At 43.2% G+C, this 18837-nt stretch overlaps 1 protein-coding gene across 9 annotated transcripts in view; it reads left to right on the top strand.

Moving 5' to 3' along the window:
* Positions 1-18837, top strand: part of FGGY (FGGY carbohydrate kinase domain containing) — a 456511-nt gene that overhangs the window by 54076 nt on the left and 383598 nt on the right. For all 9 annotated transcript variants that reach the window (XM_066269069.1, XM_066269063.1, XM_066269065.1 and 6 more), the window contains one exon: positions 498-649. In XM_066269069.1, coding sequence (XP_066125166.1) covers positions 521-649 — 129 coding nt within the window. In that variant the 5' untranslated portion in view covers positions 498-520. The remainder of the gene's footprint in view (positions 1-497; positions 650-18837) is intronic.

The following is an 18837-nucleotide window of genomic DNA, read 5'->3' as shown; positions in this document are numbered from 1 at the left end:
ATGAATACATAAATAAGTGGAACATCAAATCAACGTTTTTCTTTCTCCCTTTCTTTTTCTAAAATCAATCAATATATAAGAAAAATAAATAAAATATCTTAAACAGCCAAAGTATTGTTTTAGGCTTCTTTCACAGGCTGTTTTCCTAAATATGATATGTACCCAGAAACGTTTTTCTAGAACAGAAGGGATGGAAAAGGAAGGGAAGAAGTTGAGAAAATGATTGATAATATAATTTCTTAGGATATCTTGTCTGGTATTTATTTATTTATTTATGTAGGTGTTTAACCCTGGGGGCTGTAACACATCTCTTGAAAAGAAATCCAAGGTTTGGGAAGAGTGTTCTACTCAGCCCTTGTGATGGTCCTTTTACTTGTTCCTTGTTGATGGGTGAAATTGTAGTAGTTGAGTAGCCCTTTGCCCTTAGGAATCTATAATTGTCCTTGAACCAGAAGGATAATAATGCATGTGCGTCTTTATCATCCTGTCTCTGCTAGGGGATTCAAATAGAAACATCATCATGTGGCTGGACCACCGAGCAGTGAGTCAGGTCCACAGGATCAACAAAACCAAGCACAGTGTCCTGCAGTACGTTGGGGGGGTGATGTCTGTGGAAATGCAGGCCCCGAAGCTTCTGTGGCTAAAGGAGGTGAGTGCACAGAGTTGGGGAGAGGATACTAACACAATTGACCTTTGAACAGCAGTGCTCATACCCCATGTAAGCCTATAACCTTCAACTCTCCCAAAACGTAAATACTAATCTCCTACTGTTGACCGAAAGCCTTACTGTTAACAGTCGATTAGCACATGTATTATATTATATGTAGTATGCTGTATTTTTCGCTCCATAACATGCACCGAGGGTTTTAAGGAAGAAAATAAGAAAAAAATATTCTGAACCAAGTGGTGTGTTAAAATATTTAATAAAATATACCACAATAATATTTCAACAATGCAAACTCAACAGCAGTATTAACAATCATTAGCACTGTATTAACAAATGAGAATAGACTTTAATTTTCAAATACTCTTCTAGTTACCTGGGAATCTGTAGCAGCTAAAAAAAAAAGAACATTCGCTCCATAAGACACACGGGCATTTTCCCATCCACTTTTAGGGGGAAAAAGTGCATCTTATGGAGCGAAAAATATGGTATATTAATATACTATATTCTTGCAATAAACTAAGTTAGACAAAAGAAAATGTTATTAAGAAAATCATACAGAAGAGAAAGTACATTTATAGCTCTGTACATATTTATTGAAAAAATCCGGCCCTAGCTGGTGGCTCAGTGGATGGAGCATAGATAGGCCTGGAGTATGGATATTCCAGGTTCAATTCCTGGTCAGGGAACACAGGAGAAGTGACTATCTACTTCTTTCCTTACTGTCTCTCCTTCTCCCACTCCCACAGCCAGTGGCTCAGTTGGTTCGAGCATGGCTGCAGGCACTAAGCACATCAGCCTCAGGTACTAAAAATAGCTTGGTACTTGAAAATCGGCCCTAGACAGGGTTGCCAGGTGGATCCCAGTTGGGGCACATGCAGGAGTCTGCCTCACTGTCTCCCCTCTTGTCACCTAAAAATTTTTAAAAAAAGAAAAGATTTGTATGTAAGTGGACCTGTGTTCAAGCCTGTGCTGTTCAAGGATTGACTATAACAGTAGAGGATTTCATTTATTGTGGTTTTGTCTGTACCAGACATTCTGCTAAAGTCCATTATGTTTGATTTTTCCCAGCAACTTGCTGTGGAAGGTTGATCCCATTTTATTGATTAGGTTGCTGTTAAATTACTCCAATTTTTATATGTTTAACTCATGCAAGGTGACTGTGATAAGTATCTAACCCAGATGATCTCTTTGGATCGTAACAGCAGTTCAATGAAGAAGGGTTTATTATTTTATTTTACTTCATTTTATTGGTGTGTTTTGTAGAGAAGAAAACTAAAGCTAATGGAAATGAACCAACTCACCCAAAGTGACACAATAAGTATGTGACAGAACCAGGATTTGAACCTCAGAATGGCTGACCCAGAAATTGATTCTCTTAATATTCAGTATTCTGCTCAAGTTCAGAGAGATAAATCACCACTCCCATTAGAAAGGGCAGAGCTGGGATTTAAGTTCAGATCTTCTGACCAGACAGAACCTTCTTTCTCTATACACTTTCAGCCCCAAATGTTTAATCTCCGGTCTTGGTGGCATTTTAGAGTATTCCTTTCTCATCTCACCTGAACTTGAGTTTCCGTGTCCTTCAGTGATGTGGTCAAAGCTCTAGCAGGTGGTTTCCATTTCCAGATGAGAAGGTCTTTTATGAAGTGTGGAGAGTGGTGATGTCAGCTTAATGGTTCCCATTAGAGATGGGTGTGTGAGAAAGTTCAAGTCCTCTGGGAACCGCAGGGACTAGGAAACTCCTAGGCGGTCTGATGAGGAGAGGATTTATATAATGAGTAAGACCTGGCGTGATTTATTTACTGGGCCTGAGGTTTCAGGTGGGCTGAGTCCTCGATTACTCAAAATGATATGGTGATGGGGGTGGGGGTGGGGTTAAATGTGCTGAGAAGGTGTCCCTGGATTGCCACCATGGGGCCGAAGGGAGATTAGCAAAACGGGCGACCATAATCTGAGCTGGCTTGGTTTGTTACCTGTTTTGTATATTTAGCTGTTTCATGAGTTCTAATTTTTAGAAAGGCTTTTATAGTTGCTATAGTTCAAAAACACATGTCTTGGGAGGTGGGGCTTTCAGAATTTTTTTTTTCCTTATGAAAATTGTTTTAGTATTTTATTTTAATATTTTTTTAATTTAGAAAATTAAATTTAATAGGGTGACATTGATCAATAAGAGTACCTAGGTTTCAGGATTCTGATTTGTCTCCTCTAACATCACATTGTGTGACTGTGGGCAGAGCAATTCTCATCCCAGACATCACTTTTTCCATCTGTGAAGTTTGAAAGCCTGATCCAAACATAGGCTGAAACACAAATCGGGATATAGCTCTGCCTTTCGCTGCCCACCCTCTGCTATGTGTTCTGTGGGCATTAACTTGATATGATTTCCTAACAAGCTGTACCTGGTAGAGAGCATGGGAGACTGAGGCTGCGAGGGAGGATGAAATGCCTTTCCCAAACAGAAGGTAGAGCCAGATTTTAAACCCATCTCTACTGGGCTCCAAACCCTGCTCATCCAATCATGTCACATAGTACTAAAATCCCTCTGTAATGAATGCCACTCAGGGTAGGACCGGGAAAGAGGGCAGTGGTGTTCTTCAAGCCAGTGGAAACTTGGTGCAAGAGAACAAACGGTTGCCTGTGTCACCCTTCTCGGCCCCAGCTAAGGAAGAGTTTTACTGGATTAAGTGAGAAGGACCAGGCAGGTGGTCAATGGTTCATCATCAGGGCCTTATTGAACACCTACTTCGTGGCAGTTCTGGGCTATATATCTAGGTCATCTAAATATACATTCAGTATGAACCTCCCAGGATACTTATCATAGTACACTTGAGATCAAAATGCACTAAATCAAGTCCAGACAAAATAAAGTTCTAGATTGCATGGTACTGATTGTGACCTTGTATGACCATCCATTCATCCACTCATCTATCCATCTATCCATCTATCCAATTTCATTTTGGAATTTTTGGAGAAAGTTTCTAAATATTACCTCATTCTGTGTTTAACTACCTGAGGGCTGAGTCTTGCATACATTTGAAAAAAGTTTTAATTTATTTTTATCTTTTGGTAATTGTGCACAGGAATCCTTGCTGAGAGTCCCTTTGGTTTAGCTTTGATTGCAAGTTGAAAATCAAAGCTATTTCTAAAATCAGTTTTAGCATCTCCTTAAAGCTTGACCAGCCTGGTTTATAGTGCTTCTTAAACTTGAATGTGTAAACGAATCATTTGGAGATCTTGTTAAACTGCAGATTCTGGTTGAGTAGCCTGGGAGTGGGGAGAGAGAATTTTCATTTCTAACAAGCTCCCAGATGTTGCTGTTGTCGCTCTTCTGCATATTTATGAAACCACTTTCACTGCTAAAGGCTTCTCCTCCTGGTATCCTGAAAAGCATCCTGTAAAGCCAGTGGCTGTCACTGCGGCCACACAGATTCACGTTGGATTCAGGTAGATGGTAAAGGAACTGTGGAGCCGGAGGATGGTGGGCCATTCCGTTTATTACAGCCTCACAAGGGCAGACAGACAAGCAGGGAAGACTTCTTCCCTCTCTCTCAGGGCTCCCAAGCCCTGACCCCTGTGGACTCTCCAGACTCACTCCCCAGACTCACTCTCAGTACTCACTCTCCAGACTCACCAGGACTCACAGGCCTGCCAGAAAATACCCCTTCTCTGGCAAACGATAGTCCCCTCCCCATGGAGGCAGGCAATCTGCAATTTGCAATCTGTGGCCCTGAGGGCAAGCACCCACAGGCTTCCATAGACTATACACACATGGTGTTGCCCCATGCCAATGGAATAATTAGGCAAAATATAAGTGAGCAAACCTAACACACACAACTTGTTTGCCCAACTGTAAAGCCAGCAGGCAGGGCCAGGGCCAGAATCACAGCAGCCCGGCCCGTGCAGGTTCGCATTGGATTCGGATAGTCGGTAAAGAAACAACGGAGCCACAAACTGGTAGGCCATAGTCTTTAATCCTAGCTTGCACCCGGCGGGCAAGTAAAAACATACACTGGGCTCCAAAACCCACTCACATTCAGTGCTCACAAAGCTACTGACTTATCCGAGTTTCCTAGAATCAAAGGTTTCTAGCTCACCAGACTTATTCACCTCAGTTCCCCATCTCCTTCTTTCTCCAGCATCAAACTGCACAAACTGGCCTCTCACTCAGCACTCCGCCATCTTGGCTGCTTCTCCTGGCCTACTCCACGTGGCCTCCTTCTGCTCTCTGCTCTGCTCTATCCTCTAATGATAATCTTAGGAACCAAGAGCACAACCTCCCGTTCTGCCCCTATTTTATAGTGTAGAAATCCAAACTTTTAATCCAATATACAAAATAGGGAAGTCTCTAATACAAAGTCACATATCTGAGTCATGATTGGATTGTACCGCCCCACATCAAAAAGGGTGGGAAAGGCTTAATCCCAAAACCAAGCCCCAGGTTACAAGGATTCTCAACACACATTAATATCACCTGGGGCGACGGCCTCCACGTGGGCAGTGCCACTTTAACAAAGTGAGCATAATACATTTTATCTGCCCAACACCAACCCATCTACTTACGGAGAATTCTGTAAACAGTACCTTGTTTTTAATGAGGTTAAGGGAGACGGAGGCTCAGGGAAGTTAGGCAGCTTCTATAGAGCTGTTCAACTGCACATTCAGTGTCAACCTGAGACTGTGTGGTGGGTTCACTGGGCTGTCATTTGTCTACTCTTCATTCATTCCTTAATTTGCCAAATTTTAAATGAAGCCCTCCTATGAACTGGTATTATGACAGGCATTGGAGATATGGGCAGAAAGAGGATCCACTCTTACCCTTGAGGGGCACCAGAGGGCCAGTGATGGAAGAGCAGAAGGAGGAAGTGGGCGGAGGGAAGAGTCATGGAAATGGAGCCATCAGAAGATGTGCTAAGCACTGTGCTGTAGGAATCTGCAGAGTGCTTTCTGAGAAAATAATTTGCTTCCTGGGAGAGTTGAGAAGAGCCTCAAGATATGAATGGAGGTTTTGGCAAATAAAATAGACAGGAAGGATATTCCAGAGAGAGAGACTATAGGTCATTTATGGCAAGGTAAGTAGGTCCCCAGACTGGAGCTGGGATGCTTCCCTGAGGGTCTCAGGAAACACAGCCAGGGCTCAGTTTCTTAAGGACTTATTTGGTGATAGAAATTGGTTGATGGTTTTTAGCCAAGGGGGGCAATGTATTTGATCCCATTGACAGAGTTGAGGAGATTGGATTAGAGGTGAGAAAATGTGTGTGTGGGAGTTAAGAACTTGTTTTCTTCCCGGATTATAGCACTTGATTGGCTTTGCTTTGCTCTTATAAATTCCGAAATTTGTAACCTGGCCCAGAAGATGGTCTGTGGTGTCATTTTTGCCTCCGTCTCTGTTTCCTTCACCTTACTCCTCTCATCCATTCACAGGGATCCCCCCAGGGTGCTCAAACACACCCAGTTTTTCCCCCTCCCCAGCCTCTGCTAGGGTTTGGCTCCAGGGCCACATCTGGCCTGCTGCCTGTGTTTAGATTTCCTGGGAGCTAAGAATGGCTTTTACATTTTTGAATGATTAAACAAGAATCAAAAGAAGAAACATATTTTGTGACTTGTGAAGATTATATGAAATTAAAATTTCAGTGGCCATAAATAAAATTGTATTGGAACCCAGCCACCCTCATTCACTTATGCATTGTCTGTGGCTGCTTTTGCATTATGGTGACAAAGATGAGTAGCTGAGATGGAGACTATGGCCTGCAAAGCTAAGATTACTTATTCTCTGGACCACTAGGGAGGAAGTTTGCTGACCCTGGTCTTGATAATGTGATGCTGAGCCTTCTACCCCTGAATAGTCTTCCCTTTACTCACCACTGATTCTAACTCAACATCTAGGTCTCAGCTTTACTGTCACTTTCTTAAAAAAAAAAGCCTTCATGACTTTCAAATAAATCAGAAGTCCCTTGTCTTTGCACTCCTAATTTTACTTCATTGTATCTTTCATAAATTGTAATCATATGTCAAATTATAAGATGATTTCTGTAATGCCGGCCCCTCCAACTGCTGTAATCCACAGCAGGATGGAAATCGAATCCATTTTGTTCTTTGCTGGGTTCCTCCCCCTACAAGTGCCTGGCACTTAGAGGTACTCAATACATACAGCATTTTTTGAATAGAGTGGTCCAAGAGGGGGCTGTTGCCGTACCCAGGAGATAAGTAATGAGACCTGAATTAGGTACTGTGGGATAGAGAGAAGATGGATTCCTGAAATGTTTAGGGCGTAATATTGTTAGCATAGGATGTGCCTTTGAAATTCCTTTCTCTCAACACAGCAAAAGGACGCATTTCGGCCCTGGCCCTTGGCTCAGTGGTAGAGCATCGACCAGGTGTGTGGAAGTCTTGGGTTCGATTCCTGGTTAGGGCACACAGGAGAGGTGACCTTTGTGCTCTCTTTCTCTCTCTCTCTCTCTCTCTCTCTCTTTCTCCTTCTCCCTCTCCCTCTCCTTCTCCCCTCTCTCCCTCTCTCCTTTCCCTCCCTCCATCCCTTCCTCCTTCCTCCTCTTCCTCTTCTTGTAGCCATGGCTCAATTGATTCAGGCACATCAGCTCCAGCAGTGAGGATGGTGCTGAGGATGGTTCCATCAAGCCTTCACCTCAGATGCTAAAAATAGCTTAGTTGGGAATGACCCCAGATGAACATAGCATCAGTCCCAGATCGGGGTTGCCAGGTGGATCCTGGTTGGGTGCATGGGGAGTCAGTCTCTGTATCTCCCTTACTCTCACTTAAAATAATAATAAAAAAAGGACTTGTTTCACAGTATCAGCAGGACATTGAGACTGCCTGTGAGGGGCGAGCTAGGTGGAAGAGCCAGAGCTAGACACTCACTTTGGTATTGCTGCCATTCCTGTGCTCTTTGTCCTCAGCCTGGAATCAGGTGGCAGAGGGAGTTGGGCAGAATTGGAGTCCAGACTCCCCGCAAGACAGGAGTGATGTGTTAGGACCACCATAGCTCTTGGGCAAAGTCACTCCTAGTCCTGCAATATGGAATTTTAATCATGCCCTTTATATTTAAGGTTTATATACTTCAGGTTGACGCATGTCTCCTTAATAAGAATTGTCAGATAAAAAGGAAAAATGCCATTTGAATTTTTCATAACCCCCAGCAGTCTGGCTTTTCCATTTGGTCTCAATGATTCTGACTCTCATCTTAATGAAGGCCAAATGTAAATTAAGTTCTGTCAGGCTGGAGCAGCTGGGGTCTCCTATCTTTATAAACATGAAACATTGTGGGGTAACAAGGTGCAGACTGAGGAAGGTCAAGAAAGTTAACGGGCTGATGCCAATCCTGACAGCTCAGTGTTAATGGAAGATAATTAATTGGCTTGTAGAGGCTGCATGGAGGTATTCCAATAAAATGGACTTTGAACTCATTTCCTCTTTTTTTGCCATTGTCAGCAGAGCAGAAAGCTAAGCATTTTATATTTTGAGATTTTCATTGTTTATTCCAAAGTTCTGGAACCAACTGGCTGGAATGTCAGAGGGTTTTATCGGTGGTTGTAGAAATATATCTGTCCCGCCCACCTCCCCAGTGCCTGCCTCTCTGCTTCTGTTCCCAATAGCTGCTGGGAAAACGAGTAAATGATTCTCTGGTTGGTTCTAATGTGCCTTTTCCCATATACGTAGATTCTTTGGAGGAATCTGGAAGCTTGGGTGCATAGGGAAGTGGTTTGGTAACTTCTGCTAGCGGTGCAAGGTATCAGTTGAGTGCTTTGCTGTCAAGACCTATTGAAAAGATCCTGACCAGGTGGTGGTGCAGTGGATAGAGTAGCCCACCCTGAACTACCCCAGGTTCGAAACCCCAAGGTTGCTGGCTTGAGCGTAGGCTCATCTGGTTTGAGTGCAGGCTCACCAACTTGAGTGTGAGATTATTGACATGATCCCGTGGTCACTGGATTGAAGCACAAGGTCACTGGCTTGAGCAAGGAGTCACTGGCTCAGCTGGAGCCCCCCGATCAAGGCATGTTTGAGAAGCAATCAGTGAACAACTAAAGTGACACAACTATGAGCTGATGTTTCTCATCTCTCTCCCTTTCTGTCTGTCTCTAAAAATATCTATGGTAAAGAAAACTCCAGCAGTAAGGGAAGCCTGGTTTGATTCCCTTCTATAAAACCAGAGACTTTTCTCAGCTCATTTTAGAGCCTTGTCCGGCTTTATTCTTTCATTCTTCTTGATGCTAAGGAATCATCTATTCACTTATTCTTAGGTTTCTTCTAATCTTGATGCTTCATGAAAGATAAACAATATCATATCCTTTCTTTGAAATACACTCATTTTTTTTAAATGACCATATGGTAGAAATAGTCTTTCTCTGTTAGTTACTCTGGTTTCAAATTCCATGTAGGGATCTACTATGATCACCTACATTTAACAGATCTTAGTAACAGAGCTAATACAAGATGTTGAAGAACTTTCAGAGAGACAACACTGTTCTGTTACCAAAAAGGGTACAGGGTTTGAAGCCAAACACATGTGCATTTATTATTATTATTTTTAATTTATTGATTTTTTTTTTTTTAATATATAAATAAATTTTTATTTTAATGGGGTGACATCAATAAATCAGGGTACATACATTCAAAGAAAACATTTCCAGGTTATCTTGTCATTTAGTTATGTTGCATACCCATCACCCAAAGAGAGATCGTCCTCTGCCACCCTCCATCCAGTTCTCTCTGTACCCCTCCCCCTCCCCTCCCCCTCTCCCTCCTTCCCTCCCCCCACCCCCCATAGCCACCACACTCCTGTTCATGCCTCTCAGTCTCGCTTTTATGTCCCACTAATGTATGGAATCCTGCAGTTCCTGTTTTTTTCTGATTCGCTTATTTCACTCCGCACAATGCTACCAAGACTCCACCATTCCGCTATAAGTGATCCAATGTCATCATTTCTCCTAGCTGAATAATATACCATGGTGTATATGTGCCCCATCTTCTTCATCTAGTCCTCTATTTTTTTTACAGTGATTAAAAGCCTTTAAGCAAACTCTTGGCCAATACAGCAAGAATCCATAAATGAGTAGTGTCCTTAACATGTTCCCCAAGTCCCAGTTGGCCCCCTCACCATGCCAAATCCCTGAAAATGCAACCCAACCACAGTTCAGTCTGTTAGGAGCTGTCACAGGGAGCAGGAGTCCAGGAACGTTCCCCACAGGAAAAGTCCGTATGGCACTGGAATTGTTGTCACCATTCTATACTTTGCAGCTCATGTCCAAGTCCCAATGACCGCTGCTTCTAGCTGGTAATGATTCAGGTAGACTGGAAAAAGCCATTTGCAGCATGCGTGGATATGGAGCTTCTGTTCTCCTCTGCCTGGAGAGTTGAGACCAGGTTGCTTTTCCCTGGAGCTCTGTGACTGTGGCCTGGTAAAGAGAACCTTGGGATACACTAAGCTGGGTGGCAAAGGTAAATTCATAATACAAGTTGGCAAAAGGAGGAAAGAGAGCTCTAAATTAAGAGTAGGTCCCAGCCTGAAATATGAGTGGGGCATTGAGGTAGGAGGAATAAAGGAAACACTATATATTAAGCAAAGCAGCAGAAAATAGGACTATCAACACCCACAACAGAGATCTTTGAGGGAAGAATAAAGAACCTGACTATTCAGGCAAAACATAGTTAAGTGGCCCTTGTGCAAATGAGATCAGTTTACCTGCTTCTTGGAAGAAATACCCTAGGCTCGTCCACAGTGTCGTAGATGGGGTCGACGGCCCTGGGCACCTTCAGCCTTCAGTGGCAAACCCCAGCATTCTGGGCAAGGTTAGGTCATAGGTGGCTGGAGCAGGCCTGGAAGAGACTGAACCCTCCCTTAGAGGAGCGAGGGGGAAGCCCACCTTCCAGTGTCCCTGTTTCCTCACAGTAGAGGTGTGTAAGCCTGGCAGGCTTTAGCTCAATGACCTTCCTTTCCACTATTGAAGCAGGACCCAGATGGCATCCTATGAGACCCCTTTGTGGTGCTGGAGCCTTTAAGGGTGTATCCTAAAAGCTGGTAGTTCCCCCTGATCTCTATTGGGCTTTTTCTGCCTCTAGGTATCTTAAAAGCCATTCTCAGAAGATCTCGCTGAGGGGTTTGAGGATCCCCATCCGCCTATATAAATCTTTTCCATATATCTGGAGCTATTTGGAAAAAAGACAGAACAGTGTTATTAGCTAGATCTAATAAAGAATGTAGATTTGGTGTCTCCTGTTCATCAGCTTTCAAAAGAAATGTAAATTTTTTTTTTAAGTAAAAAGCATGATATGGTAGACCCATCGGAGTCATTGGCCTGGTGTGCAGGATTCCCGGGTTCGATTCCCAGCCAGAGCACACAGGAGAAGCGCCCATCTACCTCTCCACCCCTCCCCCTCTCCCCCCTCCCGGTCCCTCTCCTCCCGCCCACAGCCAAGGCTCCACCGGAGCAAATCCACCCTGGGCACTAAGGATGGCCCCATGGCCTCCACCCCAGTTGCTAGAATGACTCCGGTTGTAACAGAGCAACATCCCAGATGGGCAGAGCATTCCCCCCGGTAGGCATGCCAGGTGGATCCCAGTCAGGCGCATGCAGGAGTCTGTCTGCTTGCCTCCCCATCCCCATCCTCAGAAATATACAAAAAAAAAAATAAATAAAAGAAAAAATACAAAAAAAAAAAAAAAAAAAAAAAGGGGGGGGGGCATTCCCTTGTGCTAAAGCACCAGGAAGCATGGAGTGAGCTTGAGTATGTCCTATGAAACATGGAGCTCTATGTTTACATATAAGACTTTGAAGAAGGAGGAACTGCTGAAATAGTTTGTCAGCATTTGTCCCTAAGACAGCAGTCTTTATAGTGGGAACACCATACGTAAATATTTGCTGTCTGTCTATAGATTAAGGGGGGAATATGGCCAATGCTGAAAAGCCATGATCTTTGTGCCCCTCCCCTCCCCCAACCCCCTCCCTCTCCTCCCCCCACCCTGTAACCCCAACACTGTTGTTCATGTCTCTGAGTCTCATCTTTATGTCCCACCTATGTGTGGAAACATATAGTTCTTAGTTTTTTCTGATTTACTTCTTTCACTCAGTATAATGTTATCAAGGCCCATCCATGTTGTTGTAAAAGATCCTATGTCATCATTTCTTATGGCTGAGTAGTATTCCATAGTATATATATACCAAAGCTTTTTAATCCACTCATCCTCTGATGGACACTTGGGCTGTTTCCAAATCTTTGCTATTGTGAACAATGCTGCCATAAACATGGGGGTGCATTTCTTCTTTTCAAACAGTGCTATGGTGTTCTTGGGGTATATTCCTAACAGTGGTATAGCTGGGTCAAAAGGCAGTTCGATTTTTAATTTCTTGAGGTATCTCCATACTGTTTTCCACAGTGGCTGCACCAGTCTGCATTCCCACCAGCAGTGCAGGAGGGTTCCCTTTTCTCCACATCCTCGCCAGCACTTATTCTGTGTTGTTTTATTGATGAGCGCCATTCTGACTGGTGTGAGGTGATATCTCATTGTGGTTTTAATTTGCATTTCTCTAATCATTAATGATGTTGAACATTTTTTCATATGCCTATTGGCCATCTGTGTGTCCTCTTTGGAGAAATGTCTATTCATTTCTTTTGCCCATTTTTGGATTGGATTGTTTGTCTTCCTGGTATTAAGTTTTACAAGTTCTTTATAAATTTTGGTTATTAACCCCTTATCAGACGCTATGTCAAATATATTCTCCCATTGTGTAGTTTGTCTTTTGATTCTGTTCTTATTGTCTTTAGCTGTGCAGAAGCTTTTTAGTTTGATAAAGTCCCATTTGTTTATCCTGTCTTTTATTTCACTTGCCTGTGGAGACAAATCAGCAAATATATTGCTGCGAGAGATGTCAGAGAGCTTACTGCCTATGTTTTCTTCTAAAATGCTTATGGTTTCATGGCTTACATTCAAGTCTTTTATCCATTTTGAGTTTATTTTTGTGTGTGGTGTAAGTTGGTGGTCTAGTTTCATTTTTTTGCAGGTAGCTGTCCAGTTTTCCCAACACCATTTGTTGAAGAGGCTGTCTTTTCTCCATTGTATTGTCTTACCTCCTTTGTCAAATATCAGTTGTCCATAGAGCTGTGGGTTTATTTCTGAGTTCTCTGTTCTGTTCCATTGATCTATGTGCCTGTTCTTATGCCAGTACCATGCTGTTTTGAGTACAATGGCCTTATAATATAACTTGATATCTGGAAGTGTGATACCTCCCGCTTTTTTCTTCCTTTTCAGGATTGCTGAGGCTATTCGTGTTCTTTTTTGGTTCCATATAAATTTTTGGAATATGTGTTCTATGTCTTTGAAGTAAGTCATTGGTATTTTCATTGGTATTGCATTGAATTTATAAATTGCTTTGGGTTTTAATTTATTGATTTGAGAGAGAGAGAGAGAGAGAAACATTGATCTGTTTTTATGTGTGTCCTGACCAGGAATCGAACCTACAACCTTCACATTTTAAGATGATGCTCTAACCCAGTGTTCGGCAAACTCATTAGTCAACAGAGCCAAATATCAACAGTATAACCATCGAAATTTCTTTTGAGAGCCACATTTTTTAAAGTTAAACTATCTAGGTAGGCACATTCCTCGTTGAGGTGGCGCCCGCACGTGGTGTTTTGTGGAAGAGCCACACTCAAGGGGCCAGAGAGCCTCACGTGGCTCGTGAGCCGCTGTTTGCAGACCGCTGCTCTAACCTACTGAGCTATCCAGCCAAGGCCAAACACACTTGCATTTAAATCTTCCTTCACCCTTTAAAATTTTGGGGCCTTACACAAACTAAATCAACTTCTCTGAGTCTCAGTGTACTTAGCTGTAAAATGAGGGTACTATTAGCCTTATGGAATTGTTATAACTTAGTGAGATGTTTATCAAGTACCTTATACAGCAGATATTTATACAGTCGTTTAATTTTTATTTCCATTGTGTTTAAAAATGTAATTCTTTTTTCTGTACCGATGGGCATGTCAGTAACATTCTGTCACCAAATGAGAAAATTTTAAACACCAGAGTATCTTATTTCATGGTGCTAGTTGTAATGAGTGGTACGTTTTTCCTGTTTGACTAATAACTAAGGAAAGCATCTAAAACAACCACAGAGTTGTCAGAGGCAATCATAGAAAGTAGAAGAGTACAGAACATATTTTCAGTCATTCACTTACCTGAAGCATGCGTCTCCTATGCGTAGTACTGACACCAGAAGGCAGCCAACCCTGAACTACCCGCAGATTGATTTACTTTCATCTTGTTTCCCCTAAGATCCCTCATTGCCCCCAGCCTCAGAATCATTTTACTTCACAAGGATCATTTTTTTTAATCTTTACACCATCTTGTGGGGTAGATAGGATCTCTTTTTACAGATGAGGAAAGTGAAGCTCAAAAAAGTTACGTGACTCACTCATAGTCTTCTCCCATGTAAGCAAACCTACAGCAAGAGCCATACCCATCCCCCTCAATGGGGGCCTGTGCAGCTCACTGTGGGAACCCAGAATTGGTCTCTGCCTTCAAGAGATTAGTCTTCTTGGAGAGGCAAAATGGAGATCATCAAGGAAATAGATGAAAATAGTGGCTAAAGTGTATATAATACTTGTTATATATCTAGCACTTTTCTAAATATTTATCCATGTTAACCTCTCGAATCCTCACAACTACCCTGTGAAGTAACATTTTTTACAGATGGTAAAATGGGCTCAGAGATGTTAAGCAACTTGCCCAAGGCCACTTGGCTAATATGTGACAAGGCTCGGCTTTGAACCTTGGCATTTCAGATCCAGAGGATGGGCATCTCTGTTTCATTCTACTGCCTCTTCAAGTGTTTGCTTTGCAGGGTTTGAATAGACTAGCTCAGGGAAAAACATCTAAGTGATGACTTCAGGAGCATCTGAGGCCAGGAACAATGGGTGGTGGGTTCATTTTCTTCATTAAACAAATTCTGAGTGTCGTGTCTCCTGTGTGATAAGCACTATGCCAGCCATTGGGATGCTGTGGTGAGTGGGACAGCTGAGAGCCCTGGTAGGATTTTGGGAACTTAGATTCTATGCTAGAGAGGGGCAGAAACTAGACAAGGAGAATATATATATACACACACACACACGCGCACACACACACAAGTGTGTGTGTGTATGTGTATGTGTGTGTGTATGTATATAGTGATTTTATTTTCTGGAAAGTTGCTGTGAGGGAAAAATAGCTATGAGCAGATTTGGCATGGTTAGTGTGTTCTCTCTTGGGAGCTTTTGTTTGACATGAGTGATGTGATTTTCAGGAAGAGGGAGCAGCAGATCCCAGATCCCTCGCGGGAGGAAAGCACCTGTGAGATCAGCAGAGGAGGTTGGCAGAGCTGGGAGGGTTATACATGCACTTATGCACAAGAGATTAGTAGGAGGTAGGTTAGAGAAGTGGGCAGAGGCCAGATCCTACACAGCCTTGAGGCCATGGGCAAGAATTTAGATTCTATTTTAAGAGCAGTGGGTTATAGTTGGTAGATATTAAGCATGGGTGTGACATGGTCTGTTTTATGACTTAAAAATAAAATCACTCTAGGCCAGGGGTTGGGAACCTATGGCTCGCGAGCCAGATGTGGCTCTTTTGATGGCTGCATCTGGCTCGCAGACAAATCTTTAATAAAAATAATAATAACGTTAAAAATATAAACCATTCTCATGTATTACAATCCATTCATGTCCTACCGCTCATGTTCATGGTTGTGGGTGGCTGGAGCCAGTCACAGCTGTCCTTCAGGACAACACCAAATTTTTATTGGATAATGTGTAACGTACACAGGTCATTGTATGGCTCTCACAGAATTACATTTTAAAATATGTGGCCTTCATGGCTCTCTCAGCCAAAAAGGTTCCCGACCCCTGCTCTAGGCCTTGGCTGGCTGGCTCAGTGGTAGAGCGTCGGCCCAGTGTGTGGATGTCTCGGGTTTGATTCCTGGTCAGGACACACAGGAGAAGTTTCCATCTGCTTCTCCACCCTTCTCCCTCTCCTTGCTCTCTATTGCTCTCTATCTCTCTCTTCCCCTCCCGCAGCCAAGGCTCCATTGGAGCAAAGTTGGCCCAGGCGCTGAGGATGGTTCCTCCAGGTGCTAGAATGGCTTCGATTACAATGGAGCAATGCCCCAGATGGGCAGAGCATTGCCCCCTAGTGGGCATGCCTGGTGGATCCCAGTCAGGCGTATGCCGGAATCTGTCTCTCTGCCTCCCCACTTCTCACTACAAAATAAATAAATAAATAAATAAAAGTAAAATCACTCTATATACTGAGTAGATATAAATATTTGTATAGCAACAAAAAGTTTACACTATAATGCAAAAGAAAAAAATTACAAGATTGAATGTACAGTCTTGTTTGTTTTAGAAATTACCAGTATAGAATAAAAGACTGGCTGTATATACAAAAAAACACCATTAATAATAGGGCACTCTCTATGGTTGGAATAATTTGTTACTGTTAAAGCACAATGCCCATGCTTTTATTACTTAGTAATTTTTTATTAAAAATAATCTTGTACTCATCGTTAACTTTTCTGGTTGACAGTTTTTCATTATTTAGTATGGGATTTTTTTCCCTTGGGCTTATTTTCCTAAAAAACACAATATGGGGGTAGGGAGGAGATTCATATACAGTATTTCTTCAGTGACACAGTATAATTCCATTAGACAGATGAGGAAACTAAGGCCCAGAGCGCTTAAGTAGCTTCCCCAAAGCTATAAAACAGGTAAGTGGGAGACCCAGGACTCTCATCAGGGCCGCTGGCCTCCAGGTCCTGAGCTCTCTCTGTTGGCCTCACTGCCTGTTCTCAGAAAGCACTCACTCCTTCCCATGTGCCCTGGCGGCTGGCTGGCAGACCAGAGGTGAATCGGGTCCCCATCTGGTTTTTATTTGACACATCCTGTGCTTGAAAAAAATGTTTTTTTGCCCTGGCCGGTTGGCTCAGCGGTAGAGCGTCGGCCTAGCGTGCAGAGGACCCGGGTTCGATTCCCGGCCAGGGCACATAGGAGAAGCGCCCATTTGCTTCTCCACCCCTCCGCCGCGCCTTCCTCTCTGTCTCTCTCTTCCCCTCCCGCAGCCAAGGCTCCATTGGAGCAAAGATGGCCCGGGCGCTGGGGATGGCTCTGTGGCCTCTGCCCCAGGCGCTAGAGTGGCTCTGGTCGCAACATGGCGACGCCCAGGATGGGCAGAGCGTCGCCCCCTGGTGGGCGTGCCGGGTGGATCCCGGTCGGGCGCATGCGGGAGTCTGTCTGACTGTCTCTCCCTGTTTCCAGCTTCAGAAAAATGCAAAAAAAAAAAAAAAAAAAAAAAAAAAAAAAAAAAAATGTTTTTTTAAATTAATTTCTAATTTTTAAAAACTAAGATACTTTACATGGAAATCTAGATTTTCTACTTTCTAGAAAAAAGTAAGACAACAACTTGGGAATCTTGGACTTCTATTTATTCCTGTGTAGAAGCAATTGGCCAGAGCTGAGTAGGACTGTCCCCTTTAAAAGGGGCAGGTGTCCCTCATGTCACAGCAGTCCCCACCCAGCCTGCTACACTCACTTCCTGTTTAGCACTAACCCTCCTGGTGTTTGGATTTGACACCCAGGCTGTGGGAATTTTTTCAAAGAATCCATCATTATTTTTCCTACAACAAAACACTTAGAGAACTGGAAAGACTTTCCAGATGGTGAATTTCTTAGTCCGTGGTTTAAAAGATACCATGCCCATACCCCTCTGAGCCTTTGCTCAGAGTTTTCCTTATGCCTGGAAAACTTATAATAATCTCTTCCTTTACTTGGGAAAACTTGCACTAACTAGTTCTTCAAGACTCCGGGAAATTTTCCTTGACTTTCTCCCTTGAGTGTTAATTAGGGTCCTGCTCTCTGTCCCCAAAGGCATCCTCTCCTTACCCCTACCCTGAAATTTATTACAATATATTGTGTGTCCCTAGCATCTAGGGCACTGCTTAGCATTTAAATTGATAATGCAGTAAATATCTCGACAGATGAGTTGATGAACGTATTAAGTCATTTATCATCACTTTTTGATGGTTGGGTGTGTCTGTCCAGTAGCTCCATCCAAAGTAAGAAGCTACCGTACACCGAGAGTAAGTTAGTTTTCTCTTCTCCATTGTGGAAAAGGAAGTTTGGAGCATTACCATTCCTTTCCACCCCAGAGTCGCCCCTTGGCTGCAGTCCTGTTACCATGAGTCACAGCTCACTTTGTATGTGAACCGAAGGCTCTGGATTGAGGCAGTAACTCCTGGTGGTGGACAGCCCCTTCGTGGTCCTCCTTTCATCCCCCGAGAGAACAGGATCCAAGGCTCAGATACTGAATCCAGCAGGCTCTCTTTAGAATGTTTATACCGGGGCCCTGTTCCTTGCGGACCAGATTCCTCCGAGCCTTTGAGCAGTGAGGACAGTGCTGTCAGCTGTTGTTAGGGCATCTGTTGTGGATTTTCTCTCCAGGGTGGTCTGCCCATAAGCTGGGCTTGTAACTGAACATACAGAGTGTTTCAGCTGATGGCTTGCCTTCAGTGACCTGCATAACAAGTTCTTTCCTTATCATCCTTGCACTTACGTACTTGCTGTATGCCAAGGAGGTGCTGTATTTTGTAGTTTTAGAGTCCAACAAAGTAATTTTAAAAATCAGAGAGAAGAAAGAAGGGACTTAGCCTGATACCTAGTAACCTTTAATAAATGTCAGCTATCATTATAATACTCTATTTGCATTTTACTTTATGGCTTGTGGAAGACTTTGGCATCTATTTTCTTGAGTTGATATATAATATAGCCTTTTGAGATAAATGTTACTATTTGCCACATTTTACAGGTGCATACAGCAGGCTTCAGTGAGGTGAAATGACTTGTCCATAGGCATCAGGATTGTTCCCGTGAAGGGCCTTGTTTTCTTCTGCAGCACCATCCACGCTCCTTCCTCATTTGGGTTGATGGATGGTTACTCAGCTCCATATGAGCAGGGACCAAATCTGTCTATTCATCCTCGGCTGTTGTGTCCCCAAAGCCAAACACAGTGCTTGGCTGATATTGAAAACATACCCAGCACGTATTTGCTAAATGAACTCATGTTTCCGGGTCGGAGCCAGACTCAGCAGCTGTAGGAGGACAGCCCTCGTGCCCAGCCGCTTCGCTGCCCGCCTCCC

The sequence above is a fragment of the Saccopteryx bilineata genome, chromosome 3 (genome assembly GCF_036850765.1).
Source record: "Saccopteryx bilineata isolate mSacBil1 chromosome 3, mSacBil1_pri_phased_curated, whole genome shotgun sequence".
Taxonomy (NCBI): Eukaryota; Metazoa; Chordata; class Mammalia; order Chiroptera; family Emballonuridae; genus Saccopteryx; species Saccopteryx bilineata.
The sequence above is the reverse complement of the archived record's forward strand: the minus strand, read 5'-3'. Positions and strand labels throughout refer to the sequence as shown.